This window comes from Helicoverpa armigera, chromosome 21 (genome assembly GCF_030705265.1).
Source record: "Helicoverpa armigera isolate CAAS_96S chromosome 21, ASM3070526v1, whole genome shotgun sequence".
Lineage (NCBI taxonomy): Eukaryota > Metazoa > Arthropoda > Insecta > Lepidoptera > Noctuidae > Helicoverpa > Helicoverpa armigera.
The window spans coordinates 10,175,611-10,200,309 of record NC_087140.1 but is presented as its reverse complement, the minus strand read 5'-3'; the positions used below and the strand labels follow the sequence as shown (position 1 = coordinate 10,200,309).

The following is a 24,699-nucleotide window of genomic DNA, read 5'->3' as shown; positions in this document are numbered from 1 at the left end:
TTGTACTGAGTAATGTTAATCTATTTGAATTGAGTTTTTAGAAAATGTATGCTATTACTCAAGTTATGTTTATTTATATGGTCATAATGTTACCTTTAACTTGTCATTAAAATACTAATAATAATTATAGCTTGTCATTAAAAATTAGGATAGAACTGGTGTCTTACTAAAATCCTCGAAACATTAAAATACTCAAGACTTATATAAAATCATAGTAAAATTCCCGCCCGCAGAGGTCTAATCACAGGCGTCGTTAACTCATAAAGCAATACAAAAGTTCATTTAAAAACTTCCTTCGTGTTGAACTTGTCAAACACTGAACTGAAACATCATCAAACGTTTCACATAAAAACGATTATGAAGGTTCTACGGAGTTGGATAAAAAAACTTTTCCGGCACGTAGCACTCGCTACATTCGTAGCAGCTACGGGCTAAGGGCTACGCACGTAGCCGTAGTCCCGTAGCCAAGAATTTTCACATTAGAATAAAAATGATTGCTCTTTTGGGTCACGTGTTTTATTGTAAGTAATATAAAATTGTGTGTATTCACGAATTGCACAACATTAGTGAATACATTCATACAGTTTATATGAAACACAATTTACATTTTATGTCGAAAAATTTACGATGTACAGAATTTTTAGTACTACTGATGTCAAGTTTGGTCAACATTTTATTTCAAATATTTATGATCTTAACCTCTTTCGATACTAAAAGGCTTACAGAAGAAATACCAGATATTACTACCCTTCAATAGGTACCTTAAAAGAACTTCAATTGATCGAATAAATCTCAACAGAATAATTAAAGTTTCCTCTCTGAAACATTTCCTCCTGACTACCCTCCATGCATTACCGTTTGATCGGTTATGGTAATATCGACCGCTTGGACATAAAGCCGATATTCCCCACTAAACTGAATTACCGTGCAGGGGCTAATCTAATGAGCAGGACGAGAGACTGGGGGGCTCAGGGTGGCTCAGGGTGGCTCAGGGTGGTTGGCTCACCGCCAGAGATAGTCAAGCTGCTTAATATTTTGTATAACTTGAACGTGCCTTGTATATTAAATGAAAGTTATTCTTTCGCGAAATAAAATTATTTTTTTTTCTTGGTTTAGTTGAAGTTTAGTTGCGGGTTTAACTTGTCTTGGTATTGCGGTTCTTAATTAAAAAAGCTGTAAGCTTGTTACTGTTATATGCAAGATGGTTGTATGAAAAAGATATGAAACTACGTGAATAAAAAATGAATATTTTTATTTGCTAGATTTTACCACGCAACTACATGAAAGATTTTTATCGTTGCTTCTAGAGCTCATCCAAACTCAAACTCAAAATCTTTATTCACTTTTTAAGGCAGTAATAAATTTCAAAAGTGAGGTAGATGGCCTGTAATTTTGACAAAAATACATTCATCTAGTCATCCTCATCTATCCAGCCTAAGTCAATAGCGTCAAGGACAAAAACCTCCTAATACACAATAAAAACGAAAGCACAAAAACCAACTCCCTACTATTTCAGGCTGAAAACTTTTCTTAGTGAAACACGTAAAAGTTTTTTATAAAGCCTACTAAACCCTCCGTGAGACGCTCTTCCACAAATCTTAGGAACTTTTTAACGACAGAGGAAAAAATACCACTCGCAAGTACCAGGCCATTATTGAACCATCTGTCTCCCTTACTTGTATACTGAGTGAAAGGGACAGAGATATACTTTAAGAGCTGCAGAATACCGACTAAACAGTCGGTCGACAGTTGACCCGGCAGGTTTTTTTTTGGAAAATTTTGTATTTTTACAAAGTTTTTAGTTGGTCTGAAACCGGCCAAATACCTGATCTGTTATTTACGCACATTAAGTTGTTCGGGTTACCGGGTTGAAGAGGTCATAAAGGTAGTCGCTTGTAAAGCACTGGTACTCAGCTGAATCCGGTTAGACTGGAAGCCGACCCCAACATAGTTGGGAAAAGGCTCGGGAGATGATGATGATGTTACGTGCGCACTCCCATGCATCTCCATACTTATGAAGCTTCCGATCAAACAGTCGGCCGACTAAAAAGTGTCCAGTGTGCGGCTCCTCTAAGCGAGTGGTGTGCTGACCAAACATACATCGTTATGCTTTTAGCCGGCCGCGGGATTATGTCTCCGTAATGTACTCGCTCTATGATAATGTCGGATTATTTTCTCGTAAAAGGCTGTATTTTTTTACTCACAAGGATTAGAGCACGTTATAATTTTTTATGTGAAGCTTTGAACGCAAATAACTGAACAAAAAGTGGGTTGAGTAAATATGCAGCGAAAATGGTTTTTGGTTTACATGTGGGCTCGAAAACCGATAGGTTTTGGAATAGAGAGGAAAATATTTTTCGTTGATTGAAAAGACTGGGCTTGACATAGGAATAGTAAAAAACAAAAAAAGCTGAAGCTCAATATTACGTACTTTAAAGCCTTGTAAAATATATTTCCGCATCTCTTCTCAAGCAATATAAAACATGCACGTATTGGCAATTAAAATCATTTATTGCGTGCGTTTGGCAATCTTCGTCAAGTGAGCGCAGTTGCCAGTGTTGCCAACTGGCACTAAAGTGACACTAAAGTGACACTTTAGTGCCGCTGCGATTGCTTCGACACTGTTAATTGATTTTCTAAGATTGTGTGGGTTTTATTAATATGGAGTTGTGCATGTGTAATTAGCAGTAAACTATTGATAAGATAGGATTTATTAGTAGGTATATGGTGCAATATAAGTTCTAATTACGGCAGAACACGGAATTGTTCAACCGTCTTCCAACATAAACGGACGCATAAGAATGTGTTGTTTATTGAAGCTATCCCGCATACTTGGAGAGAATATAAAGCCTACAGCATACCGCAATTTTGTTTTCTAACATTGAAATAATTCATTAAATTGGCCCCATAGATTCTGAGATTCAAACAATTCTTATCAACAACTTTTTATTCAACAGAAACAATGAAGATTTATCTATACAGTTGATGATTCACATAAATAGTACAAGTTATGCTACATTAGGTTATTACGATTTAAAGTGGCCTTAGACAATAAGTTGTACATGAAGACCCGGCTACTTTAGGCTATCAAAACATCACTAGTTAAAATAGTACGGTAGACCGCACATCAGTGGTAACTGTCATGCACCTTAACTCAATAGTAATAAGTACGATTTTCCTATAAAACTGTTACCACTGACCTGAAGTTGACTGTACAACAGTTATGCATGAAGTTTCTCATCGAGCCAAATTGGAGCTCTTCAAATAACGATCGGATTTCTTGAGTGTTCTAGTTCTGGCCGATACTACTATAAGATATTACTTAGATTGCTTCTAACATAAAGGTTTTACTGTTTCTACATAGCTGGGCTAGTATATTTAAATACTAATAATTTTATGTAGGAATCGCCTATCTCTGAAACTGATCCCGTCAAGGCATAGTAAAAGCCATTGAGTTTATAAATGAGCGTTTGTACAATAATCTGCCTCACTTAACAAGGATAATCATGAGATAAAAAAACACCAAAGCAACCACGCAAGCGCAGCCATGAGAAACACCTAGCAATCTATAAATCTCTACGCATCATAATTCAATACAACATGCTCATACCTTAAAAAGGAAAAACAATCATTAATCACTAAAGCAAATTCACTAAACATAAGTTATATTATCTTAGTACTCTCCGTGGTATAATGTAGAGACTACTCTACATTTCTACATCTAATATAGACTCTCTACATGTCTACATCTATACAATGGTTGTGCAAAATGTAAATGTTATTCTAGTAGTAATTGCGGCGGTTACCGAGCGAGATGAATCTCTAGATTTATAGTTATTGCGTATTATGTAGATAGGTGAACATGTGAGGTTAAATGTCAGTTGTTTGCCGGTTTACTAGTATTTAATATAAATGAACATATAATTAACAAAAACTGAACTGGTAAACTGTAGGTCCCGGCTGTCATTTGAACATCTTTGGCAGTCGTTACGGGTGGTCAGAAGCTAGTAAGTCTGACACCAGTCTAACCAAGGGGTATTGGGTTACCCGGGTAACTGGGTTGAGGTCGGATAAGCAGTAGCTCCTTGTAAAGCACAGGTACTCAGATTCTTATGGACTGGAAGCCGACTCCAACACAGGTGTGAGAATGATAGATGATGATGCTACACATTCTAAAATCTATTATAAATTGAGTCTGTTCAAAAAGAGCTGCATGATTTATTTTTATTTACTTTCATAAGTGCTTGTAAAGGCCTAAGTGAAATAAATGATTTATCTTTAACTTTTTGACTTAAAAAGTAAACGTTATAAAAGCTATCAGATTGCCATCAACAGACAATTTGTAATACATATACTTTAATATCTCAAAACCTTGCGATAAAATAACCCGAAGTTTTTTACAAACGAGCCGTCTGTCTAGTCAGTCGACTCAATAACTCACGTAAATTCACGAGGCTCACGTCGAACGGAACGTCATTCGATCGCAAAAAATATTGACAACCAACAATATACCTTCTATCTTCGCGTGTTTGCCTTAAATAAAACCTCTAACAAACAGAAATAAACTCTATGCCACCGCAATAAAACCTAACTTTAATTGGCAAGTAAATAATAAAAATACAGAACAAAATGAAATCTTATTTAATATAGCTGGCTTTGTACGGCGAACGTTCGCTTGTTTTTTATAACCGGTGGACCAAAAATCAATATTTGGGTCACGAGTAGGCCGAAATAGTTTTAAATTGTTGGGGCTTGTAGTACCTACAGGCGGATGCGGGCTGCATATCGCGTTTGCAATACGGCCTGTACAGTGGCCACTAGATTTATTGTTTTACTCGACGCTTTTTTTTAAATTGGTTTATGGCTAGAAGTAAACAAGCCGTTTTTACATCAAAATAAATCAAAATGGACCTACATATAATTTTCTTTCAACTTTTGCCAGTTTGAGGAACTCAATCAGATATTACAATACTATATTCCTATTTTATATGTATACAACAATTATTTCTCTCCACTTCACTATAAAAAACCGTGCCTCCTGCATACGAAACAGTCTTATAAAACAGTCACTTTGCCTATTTATCTGTCTATCATCATCATCTAACATCTCATGGGATTTGCCAATGAATAACATTCATTCATGAGAAAGCTTAAAGTACATAAATAAACATACACCAATGGTTATAAGAAGCACAAGAACAATAAGTATATAACTAGCCCCTTACCCTACCTTCCACAATATATTGGACGTGAACTCGCGTGCGTCGCTCAGACCTCAGGAACTAGGCGAGTATTAACATGCTAGTTGCGAACACTGCGCGGAAATAGCGCTGAATAAGTAATCACCTATTATTGTTATAGTGGGAAATATGGGAATAGGAATATTATAAATGGGAAAGGCAGTGAACTTAGTTACGTATTTTGTTTTTAATTGTGTTCATTAATTTTTCTCGTCAGTATTTATTTTTCATGTGTACAGATGAACATAAAAAATATTACAAATCAACACTTAATTTAAATTAGAACTTCGTAACTCATACTTCTACATACCCACTTCACCATTCTACATACACATACATACCCTCTACGTACTACTGATTTTCAAATTTTCTATAAGAATTTAGTATACCATATCGCTCGACAAATAGTTAAAATCAAATTATTATATGTAAAAAATTAACAAAACTGTATGTTGTTTATTTTCTATAACAAAGGCTCTTTCGTTTTACAACAAAGGCATTACAAAGCGTAGTGTCCAGTTGCCTAATCCATAACCTACAGTTGAGATTACAAGTCGATGCAGATAATAATCAGTATATCGCGCAAATGGCACGTCGTTATCTTAATTAATATCTTAATAAGCTATTATTAATGTCACAGCCTATATTATATGATGTTACGAATATTAATATTGATAATCCTAAAGCATGAAACATATATGTCTAAGTAGGTGGGACCAATTTATTTAAGGTATAACCTATCTAGCCTTTTCCCAACTATGTCAGAGCCAGATTTCTAACTAGTTGCAAGTAAGTATCAGTGTTTTACACTGTGCGGTTCCATGCCTCTTCCGATTCTTCAACCTACTTGGACCTCTTTAGTTGGACAACTCCTTTTCAAGACTGGTTGTCAGTTTGTCCAGCTCCCGACTAACAGTAACGACTGCCAAAGATGTTCAAATGACAGCTGGGAACCACCAATTTAATTTCCAAAACACAGACAAACTGTATGGTACTTAGCAACGAGCTCCCAACGAGCTGAAAATCGAAAAAAAATAATATGAGGTAATATATTTCAGCCAAAATGAAAAACCTTTACAAGCAAGTCTACACATGTAGTTCCCAACTAACTAGGTATATAGTGAAGACTGGCGCGTTGTCGAAAACTTTTAATTAAGTAAAAAGCCGTGTGTGCCCGCGGCGAGGGGCACAGGAGATACCGCGGGAATTTAACAACACAGATTCGTGTACTTTTAGTGAAGAAAATAAACTATTTCTTCAGTGTAGTGTAGTGTACGCTAGTTATTTTGTCCTCCGTGGTTTCACACATGTGAGCTCGCATAACTTTTGCAAGTTACACGAAGAATTTTTTGAAACTTTTTGATTTTTACTGCCATGTTAAGCTGTAATATACGTGGAAAACATCATTTACCTCTCTTTATCATTATAAAATCCTAACAAAACCAAACTTAGCCTCAACCTTTCCAAAAGAACTCGCCATCTACAAAACTATTTGCCAGTGACTGGCAGACAGTCCACATCTATTCTACCACGCTAGTACTATATCCTTGTTTGTTGTAAATTAAAAAACTACCCTTCCCCCCCCCTCCATCCTGCCCCTCCAGCTCGGTAGATTAATGAAGTGTGTTCCGTCTTCCTGTAAGAGGTTCACTGTGACAAACTAGTGTGGGAATTTTCTTAAGCGTGGCAAAGGTTTATTGAAAATATTAGGTATGGTCTTCTGTAAGAATAAGCTTTGTATATCTGTTATCAGACTTCAAATAGCCAGCAGCAGCCTATTTCAATATAAATATTATTCATGCACGATAATGAAAAAACATGCGAACGCATAAATCTGTTATTTTTAGGCAAAATTCGCAGCGTTTCAGTTCGCTATTACAAACTATCAATAAATAAAAGTCAAAAGCTGAAAAAGGGTAATCTTTCATATTATTTTTACATAGCCTGTAGCCTATAATAAATCAGCCTAAAATATCACAGATTTATACCAACGTTACAAAACAGACTATTTATGATACACTATTAGTACTAAAACAGGCAACTAAATATAGTCTCATTACTCGAAGCACGCGATTTCTAGTAACCTGATATCTGTTCCAATAATTCACTTGTAAACCGTTTAGCTTGATTGAACAATAATTACTTATTCTTAGAAAATAGTAACGTTTTCGAAGCCTTACAAACGGCAGAAGTATACATTGATATACGCTTAACCTCATTTTACATTGTCTACTTAACTAAGTTAAGTTTAAGTTACATAAGTTAAAGTTTCTCTGTCTTAAACTGCCTCTCGAAGTGCATTCGACAATAATAAACATAAGACTACATTGATGTCTACGGCAGATGTCTACGAAACTTGCCTGGCTACGACACTGCTACGACAATGCTACGACTGCTACGACAATACTACGCTGCTACGATAGACGTACTACAAGTAATTATCGAGATATTTTGCAGATGCAATGCAGTGCATTAAAAAAATGTATTCTTATACAGTAATAAAAGGCTATATGCTAATGTAAAAAAAAATTGAAATTGAACTGCTTTGTTCAGTTTAAAATTTTATTTTTAAACCATTTATTAAAAGCTTCAATTTCAAACCAAAACATTTACTATATTACACCGCACTGAAAAAGTAATCTCTTTTATGTTTATTCATACAAAAACAACCACCGAAAAAACTCATTTTTTTATGTGAAAAGTGTAATTTAAAACGTTGCAGAAATCCCCAATTTTAGAACAGCAATCGATACAAATATAAATTATTCTCGATATCTATTCGGAGAAGTAGGTTACAGTGTTGCCACGCTGAAATAATAGCTTGTTTGCGGGCATTATTTATGTTGGCAACCCTGATTGTATCGCGCGATGTATTAATATTGCTATCTAACTGTCTGTTGGTCCGTTTGTGTGCGGGAGAATATTACAATGTGTGCTTTGAGATATTGAAGGAGAATCATGATTTAAAGTTCTATAAAAGTGCTGTTTTGGGGTAAAAATATAGCAGTTTTGGTGAAGGAATACTACTTATGTTCACATGGCTTTTCTCCCGTTTTTTACTCATCAACTGGGTTCATAAACTATTAGAAATAATTTAATTCAATTAATGGAAAACTTCAACTGTAATGACTAACGCAGATTTAAATAAAATAAACACTGATTTGTATTAAAATAGTTGCATGGCGACATTAAAAAAATTGCAAGCTACATCATTGTAACGATAGAAAATATATTTTCTTTTATAAAGTAAGAAATGTTTGTTCAAAGAACAATCAAGGTCATTGCCCTGTCTAGGAAAAATATTTATGTTCAACAACTTAAACTTTTCTCAGTAAACAACGAACAAAACACGAAGCAATTAAACTATTCCAGAAAAAAGTAAAAACTTTACAAAAACACAAGATTAATTTCCTGTAAAAAGTAATTGGAAGAAGATTCCATACTTGGCATTGTTCGTGTAAACTTCTGAAGGTTTTTTTTAATTAACCGCAAGAAGTTCGTACAAAACGTTGTAAAGATGAAAGTTTTGGATTCCTTTGCCTTTAATTGGCGAGTTATCTGTTAGATGTGTCCCGGGGGAGTGGGGATGTGGGGGGAAAAGATTTACCTCTAAAGTAAAGGCATAATATTTTAAAGGATAATAAAATAAAAATATATTAAGTCTGCCAAATAAGACAGAACTCCAGTGTCTGATTGTCCTCCATGAACCATAATTAGGTACGTAATGTTTTCTATTTAACCATAGGGAAAAAAATTAAGCTTTTATATTTAAACTGTTATAATGTTTATTTTTCCGAAGAATTATATTTTTATACTAACCCACATTATTTCCTGCTGAGAGTAGAAAATCGACACGGTATATTATTCGTATTATGATATTTGCTGTGAATACATAATAATGTAACTTAATAATGAACATAGTTCAAAGACCAGCTAGTAAGTGTGAATGACCTGGTTGTATTTCCCCTCTGTTAAGTCATACTTTATACATACGAGTGTTTCTTAGTATTGGAATTATTTATAGCTCCATAGAACACTTGAAACAATGAAAACTATTTTGAAATGCTTGTAATGCCCAAGTAACACATATGGATTGGGAATATTTTAAGTCACACTTTAAATAGGCCGATGATAGTTTGAGCTATTGTCTGCAAAATGTTATCTAAAATGTTTTTTTCCTAGATTACATCTCTCTACTTCGAAGTAACAGAAATATCACATAGCAAAAGTAACAAAATCGATCGCCAGTAACATAAAATCTTACTAGCACATGTCAAGGCTACGACATTGCTACGCCGCAACACATTACTACGCCGTAGCGCTACGAATACTACGCCAATATTCAGCCTACACACTCGTACAAAATAACGCCTCCCTTGAAAGCCCATCCATCCATCCTCCGAGCCTTTCCCAGCTATGTTGGGGTCGGCTTCCAGTCTAACCGGATTCAGCTGAGTACCAGTGCTTTACAAGAAGCGACTGCCTATCTGACCCCCTCAACCCAGTTACCCGAGCAACCCAATACCCCTTGGTTAGACTGGTGTCTGACTTCCCGGCTTCTGACTACCCGTAACGACTGCCAAGGATGTTCAATGACAGCCGGGACCTACAGTTTAACGTGCCATCCCTTGAAAGCTCAAATCAAAGTAAATAATCCTTCAAGTTGGAAGAACTTATTAAACGTAACTTAACAGTAACTTGGAGAGTTAAGTTCAGTTAAGTTGGCCACAATTATGATAACGAGCTCTCTTTGTGTTACTTAACTGTGACTTTTAGCTTGAAATGGTGACTTTCTTGTTCTTTGTGTATTGTTTGAGTCTATTGAGTGGCGGAGATTAATCAAATGCGCGGAAATGGTGTGCGACTTATTGTAAATTGTGGCGGCTTTGGGAAATGTGGCATTGTATGAGTGTATTGTAGTAATTTGTAAAGAATTAAGGTTAGGTTGTTAGATCGGAAAATATTATTGAGGGAACTCTTTAATTGCTTCTTTTAATTTTTCTGATTGTTATAGTCTTAAAAACTTTATGAGCAGATTTGGACGATTTTCATATCAGAAGATATAGCAATATAGGTTAAAAAAAATTGATACTTGCTTCAGTTTTCAAAATCGCATCAAAACTTCAACATCAATCCCTATTAATCAAGAAAAACCAGTCTTTTATAACCAAAAAAATGTTTCATCATAAAACAGCTAAAACCTGAAACAGCAGTAAAAACTAAAAACTACAGTATTGTTTCCCTTGTGTTGTAGATTTAGTTCAACAAACTTGAGCCGGCGGCTATCGATCGCAGCTAATAATAGCCCCCGGCGCCGCCTGTCGCCGCCATTACTGGCTCTAAACTAGGCATGTGCTGTGTTTGTTGCTGTTTTTTTTAGAAGGATGGATAGTTGTAAATCAGTTGGGGTTGTTTAAAGTGTCATGAAGTTCAGAAGGTGTACATTTTTTGGTATATTATAATAAGACTCATAAACTTATTTTATCTACCAATTAGATTCAAAATCAAAATTTATATTAGTCAAATCAAAATCTATACTAAAAGGTAGGCTCGGAAAGTATGTACTGAACTGATTCGAATAAATCTTTAACTGTTAAGAAACTATCCCCGAGTAATAAAGGCAATATTTTATCTAGGTACGAGCAGTAGTGCCCGCGAGCCGTGAGTGAAACCCCGAAAGAAATACACGGATGACTAAAGAAAGCTAAAGAATTACCTTCAATAAGTAGGACGATAAGTTTTAATAATCAAAGTTAATTTAAATTAAAAAAAAAAAAAAACTCAAAAACACACCTTCCCCACCATTAAAAAAAACTCAAAAACAAAATGACAAAAGCCGGACACCACCCCCAAAACACACGTTATCATAATAAAATAAAGCCTTTTTGTACCTAAACCAAGCGATAAGTATTCTTCAAAACCTCCCGTGATTACTTTCCGCTATCCCGGTCACATTAGGGAGAGGGCTTAGTGACAACAGCGGAAAATTGCCAACCAAGAATTTATTTGATTTTGCGCAAGATAAGTGGGGATAGTTTATTTCGAAATTATTGGTGTCGTCTGATACTGGGTAATGGGATATTGAAAGATGGGTGGATCGTGTTGCGTGGTGTTTTTGGTGAAATGTTTTTAGTTAGGTTTTATACTGGTTTTTACGTATTTAAGGCTACATTTTCACGTTATCTTCAAATACAAAATATTTTTTAATCTATAACCCAAGTTGATACAATTTAAATTATATCAAAAGTGTCTCACTTTTGTTAAAGTTTTGGTCTTAGCATTCATTTGTTTATACGTGTTGGTTATTCTTATAAAGTCCTAGTCGCTACTCGCTCCGCTCAACACCCAATAACGACCTAACGTATCAACTTCGGGTCGTCCCATAGGCAAAGGAAAGGTATCACATTAGGCCCCATATCATATATTATTTACTACAGCACATATATTATGTACCACATAACACGAGAAACATTACATAAAACATGTTTATGAACAAAGACATATAATATATCCTTATATACATATATCTGTCCTGCTCGTTTTATTTGCATCTGAATGAGACGGAATTAATGCGGGTTATCTCGGGCAATTTTAATGGGTCTTGTATCTTTGTAATGGCTTACAATATGATCATATTAATGTCCGTCATTTTGTATGTTTGTTAAACAAAGGTTTTTCGCGTCAAAACGCTTATGTGGAATGTCTCATATATGTTGTACCTCTAGATTGGTTTTTTTAAATTTTAATTCGGGCTGAGTTTTGGACTAACCAGAGATAAAAAAGTTACCTGTTTTCCTTTTTTCTTATTTCGCTTATTTAATAGTTAACGTCCTACTTTAAAACATCTTTTTCACATTGAAAAGTGTAGGTACAAACTTAACCTTTATTGTTACATAATTTCGCACCGAAAGGAAGCTATATTTCATTGTGCATCCCGGGGGAGCATAAATATTAAGTTGCCGTAAAAAGTGTACCTTTTACGTTCCAGGAGCATATTATTTGTATCTTAAGCTGTAGCTATAAGAGGGTGTACATTTAAAATCGTTTAGGACTGGATGTAATAACAAAGTCCTCAATTTATCTGTAATGTTGAATTCATTTGCTAGCCTTTTTGTAAGAAAAAGCTATAAGGGCCTACGACTAACTTGTTTTAAAGACAGAATATATGTTCATTTTCTCGGGTTCGACTTCTTGGTCGGCCTTAAGTTGCTTTGTGGGTTTATAGAAACTTTCACAAAGCAAGCCAGAGTGTAGAAGTTGGTGATAATACACGTCTATGCAGATTTATGTGCGAATAATAAATAATCATGTCCTGTGCAGCTGGCCAATCACCTTCGAGAACAGCTGCCATGCCAACAATGGCACGCAATTTTTATTAATAAAAATATGACAAGAAATGGACTATCGCTAATATTCTAAGAAACTCTAATAAAAATACCAGGAAAACTCACACAAGAAGTGATCAAATATTCACTTATTTATCTCAACTTCATTTCGACTCAAGTCCCCCAAATCAGTCCCCTATTCCCCCAAATATGGCGATAATAACAACACGAGGCGTTCCGTTCCAATTAACTTTATGAGTTTGTTTACTAAGGCCATTACTATAATGACCTCGTTACCGATACTTGCTTTACGACTGTATTTGCTTGGCTAAGTGACATCACAGGTCTTGTTATTGCACTATATGTAGGTGTACAGACTTTGCATGAGAAGAAAGATGGGAAATAAAAAATTCTGATACCAAACTCTACTGTAAAAATTTGTAGGAACAATAACCATTTGTTAAGGGTATCATGGGTATGTTAGGGTAAGATGATGGAAAAGTTTCCCAAGATAAAACAAACAAAAATAACTTTTATGATTTTTCTTTTTTTAGAGAAGAAAGTCACATTAATCTAGTAGAAAATATAATACTCGGCAAATGTCCCACTTAGATTTTTTTCCTATGATCTTATTGCCATCGTCATAATCTAGTTTTCCCAATTATTAAGACAGAGTTACGAACATCATACACGAAATCGATTTTGAGCATCAAACGCGCCTACATCGGCAAACTACTGAAACACGATAATTCAGGATCAAATGTAAATCAACGAAGTTAACTAGCGACAAACCCGACGCGGTCTAGCCAGCCGAGCGTTCGGTCTAGAACCAATTCAATTATAAGTGGAAGCCATACAGTTCGAATCGCGAGCGTGTTACATAATTATCTTGTAAATTTTCATGTGGCTTGTGTACGCGTTTACTATCATTTTACTGTGTTCTATATGTAAAGAGTACTGCTGAATATCTATCAATATAAACTCTATTCATATTGAGATATTCGCCCACATAAAAATATATAAAGAAAAATTCATACCAATCCATTCACCTTATTCATACAAACCCGTCGAGCCCAAAAAATATTCATAACCTGAACAAAACCGCAACACAAACAACAAATTCATTATTATTTAAATCTAAAAATAACCTATTAATATTCACAGAACGTAAAGTTCAACGGATATTTAATTAAAAAAACGCCGTCGAAGAACCGCGCGAAGACGCCGCTCGGCGCCACTCGAAAATTATTGAATTTGAATTGTTGAATCGAACTCATTATTCTGTCAGAGACACGAAGCGATCAATTAAAGGCTCTATAGCACCATGTACGACCGCCTTTTTCTTAATGGGAATCATTTATTGGGGAGGCAAGAGCAAATTGAATTGTTGAGACGCCTCGCCAGAGGAATTCGTTTATGTTCGATATTGAATGCCAACTGACATTGTTCGCCGCGTCCCAGTATGGAAATGAGTGGAACTCTTTGGCCGTCGGAATGCTCAGGCGTGTGGGGGATATAAGATGAGCTCGCTCTATGATAACTGCCGATACGCAACCGATCATCTTAATATAGTGAAAAGAACCCGAGAAGTTTTTGTCGGCCTCTGTCCCTGTTACCACCCACACATACGAATTTTCAAAGAAATATTTAGTGTTGGAAGATCTGAATTTGGACCCAAGACGTGCATAATTTACCAGAAAAAAGATACGCCTGTCTAGATTATTTAAAGATTTATGTAAGATTTACCTGGACTGGACCCTACCTCAGCTTTGAGACTTTATCTATTAAAGAGAATTTAATACTTTAATATCATCCCTTTTATAATCTTATTAAATTACTTCGTACTTCTTGACGTACTATCTAAACGAAGAAGATAAAGTCTGTTATATTTAGAAATGGAAAATATATAGTAGTTGTAAAAGTTGTAGTTTATTTTTATCAGAAGGAGCGAACAGGTCTAAGCTTTCTAGAATTTCTGTAAGAAGCTTATGAAAAACCTATTTCATGTTACATTTTTATTTTATCTGCAGCCGTAAGGTTTTCACTAGTTTTAATATTTTGCTAAAGGATTTTTATTTTGTGGGAATACTTTTACGATCATCTCGGACCTCTTAGGCTATATGAATGAAAATGACAATATATTGGGATCTTTAATCAACTTTATGCAATATTCAAACAAAATGCAAATAAAACCAATAACCTAACAACACAATACCACACATTTATCATCGCATTCTAAACACGAACACAGACAATGAAAAAAAATATATGTGCCGCCATTTTTTTTCCACAGAATAGAAAATTGTGTGCGAACGGTTCGCGCCAACGCGTGCGCTAGACGCGCGAATTGTTCAGATTGACGTGAAATGGATTTTTGAATAGCAGCCATGTTAGATCGACCACTCGACCGGATGAAACCGGTTTGAGGCGGTTCAGACCGACCGTGAGCGGTTAGGTGCGGTGCAAATGTGTTTTCTAATTTCAATACGTTCATTTGTTGAGTGGGATGGTTTTTAAATTAGGTTTTTTCACTGTAAACGTGGTCTTAGGGAATGAGTTTAAAAGAGTATGGTATATAATCTGTATAGGTTAATACAATGTATAGGTTAAGCCACATATAAAGATTTTTGTTAAAAAACTTTAGGGTTGCCCAATTTTTGGCACCATTTTGTCACTAAGATTTTACTACAATTTATTTTCTCATTTTCACATTCAGTTCCTTCATTAAACACATTATGCAAACGTAACCAAAACCAAATATTTTATACCCAGCTTTTAAAGAACATTATTTTCATACCTGGCTTTTATCAGTCGTACCTACAATTGACGATAACGTTTTGTTTCGAACAAAGGCATTAAAAGTAAGCCCAGTACTTAATCTAGGGCGTCGGGACAAAAGGCTTCACTAATTTAAGCAGTCAGACCAGAGAGACCTATCTCAGTTTTATTTCACGGTACAAATGTCAGAATTATGTGATGAAGGGACATTATGTAGTAGAACTTGACGTATTTTAAGTTAGACATGCTATAATAATAGACTGGCACTAGATAAGTTTTATCTTTCAAAAAACGGTTCCAGCTACTATAACTCTAATTAATATGATCTAAAAGTTAAGGTCTCATTCAATGACGGGCTTGCATTCAATAAAATGTAGGGTTTCCAAAATAACTAATTTATAAACGATACGTCCATGTCATCAATTTCTTTCAAATGACAATTTCTGCTTTACCTTTCATCCTCATACATAATCTCGGAAACTCGATATAAATAAACAATCCATCGTACAATACCTTTTTGTTTACCCGATGTTTTTGCAGTATTGCATCGACCGTGATCACGGGTTAATTCAAAATAACAAGTTATTAAGACCTTCAGTGGTATCGTATTGTCTTTATCATAGCTAACTCCTCCCCTCTCATTGCTACAGGAGCAGTAGGCGGTGACGGAGATGACAGCGACGATAAGGAGAAGGAAGAAGAAGCGGAACGTGAACGGCAAGAAGCCATCCGCGAGGCCGAGGAGCGGCGCAAGGAGAAGCACCGCAAGATGGAGGAGGAGCGAGAGAAGATGCGCCAGGAGATCCGGGATAAGGTAAGGAGAGAAAGGAGGAATGGATGGTTGGAAATGCGATAGATAGCTTAGGGATGCCGGATGGTTGGAGAGGTAATAGATAGCTTAGGGATGCCGGATGGTTGGAGAGGCGATAGATAGCTTAGGGATCCCTTAAAGCAAAAGGAGGCAAGGATTGTAGGTGATAGACAGCTTGGGGAGGTCATTGGACGTTTTGAGGCTGTGATGATGACGATAGGTAGTGTAGAAAAAGATGAGGATTATAAAGAGCAATATCGATAAAGAGATGGTTGAAATACTTGGTAGTAGAAATGGGTTGCTAGCAGTTCTTTCAAAAGAGTTACGAAGCCATAAATTGGATTTGAAATTGATTGGTTTTGATAATCCCCTCACTCTATTCATAATTTTTGATAATTTCCCATGATTTTGAAATATTCTATGAAACAGATTAGGTTTAGTATTGAACAATGGCAGCCGTTTAAAGAATTCCGTTTCGGGCTGGTCCTAAGCTCTCCACAACAGGCCGTCCAACTAAACACAATGCAGGCAGACAGCGCCGGGGCACAAACGAGTCAACAATTAATTCAGACGGGAGGAAGTATGTCAAGCGCTCTTCAGACCCTTCCACACATGTCAGATAATTTGTTCGACGCGTCGAGGGCGCTTCACGCGCTCTAGTGTGGGATCACCTTTATATTTCTGTTTTTCGGTAATCGACCGGAATTATGTTTGGTTTTGAATTTGTTTTGGAGATGAATGGGTTATGTGTTTATAAATTCTGTGCAGTGGTTATAACTTGTTATGATCTTTAATGCTTATTTGTAAGTGAGAAAAAAGACAGTTAATTATGAAGGAAGCTCAGTATAGCCTCTCCTAAAATAACTCATTCAAAGAATAAAATAACTTCATTGTCAAAAGCACCAAAAATAAATGTTGTCCCACCTCTCAGTATGTCAAGGCTAATTTAACAATGGCAATGCCAAGTCCAAAACCCTAAAACCGTCCAACCCCGCCAAGTTCCGGGCTAATTAAAAAATCTCTTTAGGACTGCCTTTATAACGTTTAAATTGACCTAAAACAGACATAAATCGTGGTCGGAATAAAATCGCGTCTTCATTTACGAAACAAAAGATCTTTGGGGTGAGTTTCACTTATTTTTAATTAAAAAATCCTAATAATCTCGAGAGGCCACGGTATGCGGCCCGCGACATTTTTATGGGGTTCCCTGGTACCCCAGTGTGAGGACCATAATTGAAGATTCCGTTCGTCGCTTTATGAAGGCATTTGGGGTAAATAATAGGGGGATATCGGCTCGGAATTTAATATTGAATATCGTGGATTGTTCGCATTTTATGGAAGGGAATAGTGTGAAATACTTGGGGCTTACTAACTGCTTAGTTATTTAAGAGTAAAGTGGGGTTGATATTTTCAGCTGTGAATTAAACGATTCTGACTTTTAAGTTGTTTTTTTTTTAGTTTTATTTTAAACGATATGTGAAGATTTCCATAATTTAATACTTACATAAGTAAACAGAATTAACTTGATAATTTTTATTTTGACGGAACCCTGAATTATAATGAAGTGGGTCACGCTTAGCCGCGTTTTTGTTTTTGTCATATCAGTACCCAGCCGGGCGGAAGAGAAAGATAAAAATGTGAAGGATGAAAATGTGGTGTGGACATTTAAATAATTCGGTCAACTAATTAACTACACACCGGTTTAAAGAGACTTCATTTGCTAACAAAATGCCTATGCATATTGTGCACAATTTAACTACAATGTTTAGGAGTTAAGTAAAAAAAAGTAGGCATTGTAAATTAAATACTCTAAAAACTTGCTGAAAGTGCGTGAAACATTATTAATACTAAACAATATAATGTAAACACACAATGTTTGTTTGTTCACGAGATTAAAAGCGAACGCGATTGGTCCAGCCTTGAGCAAACACCCTGTATGGCAACGATGTACAAACAACACCATGTATATAACGGATTAACTTGAGAAGGTTGCGTTATTTTCCCTTTTTGATGGGAAATTCAATTTCCGCGGTATGGAGAAATATTTAAAATTCATTGGATATCAAGTACGCACGTTAAGAGGGGTGATATGCTTCCAAAAATAGTATTTCTTTAATGTAAAAAATACACTAAGTTAGATCGAAAAATTATAGTGTTAAGTTTGTCACGCCTTAATCCAACGATGGTTAATATTATAGCTAAAATTATAAATATACTAACTTTAACGGTATTTATATCTATCATAATAATCACAGATCTACATTTTTATACCTACATAATACAAGTAATAAATAACTCCTACCATTTTTTTTTCAATTTTTTTTTTCAATATTTATGAAACTCATATTAACGGATTCATCTCACAAAATAACTTATTAAACCCACATTGTTGTTTCAATATTAATAATAATTCAGTATAAAATAAAGAAAATTTCGAATACCGAGAGTGCTTCCTAAAAACATAATTTGGAAGCTTTTAGCGTTTCAGCAGTTTTGAATAAATGCTAAGCTTCGTGGCTTATACTTTGTGCTTAAAGTTAGCCGGAGAAGTATTTTATGATGTTGTGTTATGAAATATGAGGGAACTAAATAATATCTACAGCGTTCAGGTAAAATAGTGAGTAAAATATCGCTGGCTTATACTGAAATACTCGCTTGTTTTCTAAACTCTAAAATCTTTTGCAAAATGCAGTCGAGAACTTCATTTTTCAACACACCACAAATAAGATATTTAACTCATGCCAAAATGTGTAAACAGGAATTTCTTTTCGAAATGTCTCTCTTTCTAATTCAAAACGTTCATAAACTCTTTTTTATTTTTACGGAGTAGTTTTATTTCTAAAGAGTGATTTTTATTATGAATAAATAAAAATAAACTTTAAAGACATTTACCAAAGAGGAACAGTTTACAATATTTTCTTACAGATCAAGTTAACTGCAACATTAATTATGCTACTGAATTTACAAAAACCAACACATCTTCTTTGCTAACACAGCCTTATTCCTCGTTAAAATTATTAAGATATGCCCACTAACTTAAAGATATTCCAGTAAAACCAATAGTGTAAGAACAGATTCAATAGTACAAATGGAATGACAAACTGCTCGCAGCGCCTCCTGGCGTCATCTGCATAATTGATGCACCTAGCTGGGCTTGCACAAATATGCTGTATACTGCAGTTATATGTGGGCTAATATTTGTATGTCCGTGTTTACTGGGACTGAGAATAATGTTAATCTTAGGAGTAAAAGTTCATTTTGTATACGAAATTGTGATAAGAGGCATATATATATATATGATATAGTACGCAATTAATTTATTTCTCCTTTTTGCACAATGTACAACGGCGGCCTTAACGGCTAAGGCGTTCTCTATTTCATTTAATAAATTAAAGTCACCATTTTTAAACGCATAATTTAACATGTTACTAATAAACACGTGAACATTTTACGTAACTTAAAAATGAGGCGTACATTTCCAAGAAAATTGTTCCGTCAATCATTAGCGTGAACATGCTCACTTTCCCACAAAATTCAAACACGAAAATAATAAAAGGCCATAACGCAACTACCCCACTTAACCTCCTTGCATGCACTAGTATATTTCCCGCACTTTTTCCATAAAAATAAGTAGCACTAAACGCCCTAGTTCCCCTCCCCTCGTCGGTAAGTTTCGTCTAACCCGGGTAAAGACGAAGTGGCACTTCCCGCGTAATTTGCGCGCCGCCATTGTGAACAACTCGCGCAAAATTACTGGCAATTTACGCGCGTAAAAAGCCAGAAGCCGCGAGAAAAGTGATTCGAATTACGAACTAGATTGGCTCGCGATTATTGGCTGGTTTTTGTGACATACTTTTCAATCTTTTGCTCTGATTTTATAGGGTACGTAGTTTGAAAATATCAGACCACAGAGGTTGCAAAAAAGTTTCAGTCGATGTTTTTTTTAAGTGTGGGCAATAATCTAACGTATTTCACTGAGGTAACAAAACTGAAATCACGAATTGAAGTGAAGTTAGAATTATGAATGGATGCCATGGTCTATGACAATGGCGTAAACCCAATAAACTATAAAATATGTATATTGTGTGCATATAGAAAGTAAATGACATTTCATTTACGAGTTTCATTAAAAATTCCGCCTACGTTCGTATACTTACCGAAATCAACCCCACTTAGCGTTTTCGCTTACAAATTCTAATACAACTTTTTTATGTTACTCTGCAACACATAAAAAGTTATCTGAAGCCGAAAAAGACAAACTTGTTCCCAGGTAAACAAAGTCTAGATAATAAGCTATAAAAGACATGTTTTTTGAGTCTCATCTTCTTCCGAGCCTTTTCCCAACTATATTGGAATCGCCTTCCAGTCTACCCGGATGCGGCTGTGTACCAGTGTTTTACAAGGAGCGACTGCCTATCTGACCTCCTCAACTCAGTTACCTGGGCAACCCAATACCCCTTGGTTAGACTGATTGTCAGACTTCTGACTACCCATAACGACTGCCAAGATTGTTCAATGACTGCCGAGACCTACAGTTTAACGTGCCATCCGAAACACAGAATTTTTTGAATCTATAGGGGTGTAATTGGCGACACTTTAAAACTGTGCCGCGTACATTACCGGCTCCCGACTATTAGGCGAGCTATTACCACGCCGCCGCTCCAACGAAGTGTTCCTACGCTTTCCGTCACTAATAAAATTTGTACCCTAAATGGCTCCGTCAAAGGACCCTCAGTAATTTCAAGTTGGGTGACTGTGGGGTCTCAGGCATGGGCGATAGCGAGTAGCGTGTCGCTTGACGCTTATGAAGATTGAGGATAATAATTATGATTAAATACGATGTTTATTGAGTTGTTATAAGAAAATCCCAGCTTTTAGGAGGCCTTTGTTCAGCAGTGCAAGTCGACGATAGTATATTTCAAATGTTACTTATCACAAGTGGTTAATATTAGTCAATTTTTATAGACACATGAAAATTATAGACACATCAATACACAGCTACCACCTCAATAAATATTCATTCAAAAATCATTACCGTCTCTGTTATCTGGCAACGTGACACCGAATTGAGGAAAACGTTCAGAATAACGGTTATTCTCAGAGAGTGTCTGTAAGCAAGGGTTGTAACGCGATACATTTGTCTCTGGCCTCGTGGATGTCTCGGCAAATAGCCTTGATGCCGCTTCAAACGGATATCTTAAGGAAAACTGCCATGATATTTTCCGTTAGTAAAATCCTCGTATTTATTTAGATTTTTACTCATCAAAAATACTATTTTAACACTAGTTAAATCGGTTGCCATCATCAAAAAGATAGATAAATAGTTCTTTGATAAGAGATTGTTTCTGTCTTTAATATTTTCTTGTTTATTCATTTTTTGTCGACACCACACACCAAAGTATCGTCTAAAATAATATTCGTAATACAATTGGCGTCCATCAATTGACACAATTAAGTGCCCGCGCCACCTGACGAGCTCGCGACTAAACTTCATTCCTGATCTTATTACAACAGTTTCCCCCGACTTGGCGGAGTTGCCAACTCAAACTCAACTGCATAAGGACGAGTTTGAGAGTACCTTTGAAGTTTTGGGAGTGGAAAATGTCTACCTGACCACCTCTTTGAAGGAGTAGCCTAATAGAAGTGTAATTTAATATTTTGACTAACAAAAACTTTGAATGTTGAGTGGGGAAATGGATGCAAAGAACATTTTATTCAATAACCTCTATCCCTTTCTAATTAAATCGTATCTAACCCAGCAATAAAGGCATAAAAATCCCAAATTCCGTACTCCCCATCGACTTTTAATAGAAGCACTTATTCCTTAGAATTTCCTCTCACTATTAACATTACGTGCCCTCTCCCAGTGGGGCCCTGACCCTACAATTAAAACTTGCAGTTAGGAGAACTTTTACGCGAGTTGTCGCCAACTTCCAGCAAATGGCTGCGTGAACGTGACGTGACGAAGCCGGACTTTGATGAGGAACCCTTAATTAAGTGTAGCGACCTCTGTTCGGAGTATGAGCGCCTGGTACCTTGATCTGATTAATCAACTCGAGTTTTATTGATAATATTATCTTTTAGTTGCTTTTATTCGCTTCAAAGTTAAAAATTAAGCAGATTATTCTTTATTGTTTTGTATGTTAAAGATTAAGCTCTATTCAATAATGGAAGCCTGGTAGTTTTCCTTTGGAACTCGACGATTGGTCATAATTTCGTAAACTATTTTTGTTTCATTCGTGACAAAGAGGTATTACGCAACAATCGTAAACCTGTGATTAGTTAGTATAAAAATAAACCAATAAATGGAAACAAATTAAGTTCCACTAGTGGAATATTTCTACAAAGTTATTGTTGGCAGTACAAAATGGGTACACATTGAGTTAAGAATATTAGAGTTTGTGACAAAGAGTTTCAAGCTCATACGTCGTCTATAGTTTATGGTTCATTAACCTGAATGTACAACATCTGAGTGCGTCAGTTAGTACTAAATCGTCGTAAAACGTTAATTGTTATCGCGTGACTGGCAACACTGTGCTTGAGTGTTGCCAGCCTTTACGTAAATTATTTATTAATCGGTTACTGGCAAGCGGAGCCATAGACAAGCTAATCATTTTCATTATGATAGACGTTTGTGAATTATAGATTACACGGAATTATTGAAGTTTCATTGAAATATTGACGGGCTGTCGAATTAGGTATTGTTAATTGGACCATTAAATTGGTATTCAATTTACGTTGTTGGTGGTATGTTGAATTTACCATAATAATTTTCCCAAAGGTTTCCATATTTACTTGGTAGGGAACAAACAAAAGATTACTTTCATCAAAGTATTTTAAATCTTCAAAACTTAAACTTGATTTGCAATTTACCTATCTACATGATATTCAACTGTTTTTGTAGGACATCCACTCAATAACCTATAGATACCGCCTTTATTCAACATTCAATTGATATTGATATTAAGGTGCTCACCCATATCAATTTCCCAGTTACATAATCATAAAACCGACTAGGTCATTCTCTCTCCGAAGCAGGCCTTTATTATCAACTTGCGACCCGCTCCGGCTTCGCACAGGATAACAGTATTTCCCCACTATTTAATGTACGTTATTATACATATAAACCTTTCTCTTTAATCACTCTATCTATTAAAATAAACCGCATGAAAATCGGTTGCGTAGTTTTGAAAATTTAAGCGTACAAAGGGATATAGGGACATAAAAAGCGACTTTGTTTTATACTATGTAGTGATGTTACGGCTGATCGGCTGATCGGTTGTAGCCGCATCGCCCTCAGTCCCAGCTGACGATTACCGGTTTCCAATCAATTAGCTTTCAATTGCCTACTAATGAGCAGCTGATTGATTTCGGTATTTTATTTCGGAGGATTTTAGAACTGTGGAAGTGATGTGGTGGTGTGAAAGTCGAATTTTGTTTTGATGTTGGTTGAATATACCGACCGAAAACGTTCTTTTATTTTCATTCTGAAATGTCTGATATTTAAAGTATTAGAAGATATTATAAGAACTTTGTATAGTAATAAAAAAATGGGTTGTAAAAGATTCAAGAAACATACTTTATTTAAATAAATAAATAATAATAAAAAAAAACTTTATTTAAACATCTGAGACAAAAGAAGAAGAAACATAATTAATTTATGATAAGAATTAAACAACAATAAATCATGTTTTTCAGTAATTTTTTTTCAACATTACAGCTTGTACATGGTTTAAGAGCCTCACCCTGCAATAAATAACTAAATATAGGTACTATAATTTCCACATAATGTGTGAAATAGTTATTTTCTGATAAGACTCGGCAGCAGGCGCCGTAAGCCCGACTGGGTTTAAGTAGGGTGTGCAAAATAAAGTACAGCTAAGTGTCGCCGCGGACGCAGCCAATACTTCCGATACATTAGGCGCGCCGCACGACGTCGGGAGCGACAGCAAATACGATCCAAAATGGCGGGGAGACGGATTTTTTTGGGGGCATTGTCTTATATGCGTAAAGATATGTCTTTAATTTTTCTCCTAAAAATTCTATAGGTAATACTAGCTGGCCCAAAATAAGCCCAATCGGTACGGCTATTCTCGAGTTTTAGTGAGACTAACGAACAGCAATTCATTTTTCCACATAAGAAGATACTGAAAGAAATTTTTACATTTCAAAGTTATATAAAAGAAAACTACACTACAAACAGCTGTGTCGTATTCATTTATCAAGATCCAATGCATCGACATTACCGCAATAAACACGCGTCGCGTCAATAAAATTGTTTGAAACAGCCAATAAACGCTCGCAGACGCATCAAACTACATTCAAACTTTAATAAACGCCTTTACTTCAAATAAGGATATATAACGAAACTCTTCCCCCATAAAAACGAAGAAATCCCTGTTTATGCAAACCGTACTTGCGAACGTTTTACACGTCATTTTCCGAAGCCATGGGCCCCATAAACTCCCCATAGCAATTTTCCACCATAGCACACATACGTAAAAGTGTCAATATGAGAATAAACGATCTTATAGCGATTTCTTAC

General features: G+C 35.7%; 1 protein-coding gene across 2 annotated transcripts in view; it reads left to right on the top strand.

Moving 5' to 3' along the window:
* The window catches only part of LOC110376027 (complexin), a 250,194-nt gene that overhangs the window by 215,858 nt on the left and 9,637 nt on the right, over positions 1–24,699 (top strand). For both annotated transcript variants that reach the window (XM_021334350.3, XM_021334352.3), the window contains one exon: positions 15,994–16,157. In XM_021334350.3, coding sequence (XP_021190025.1) covers positions 15,994–16,157 — 164 coding nt within the window. The remainder of the gene's footprint in view (positions 1–15,993; positions 16,158–24,699) is intronic.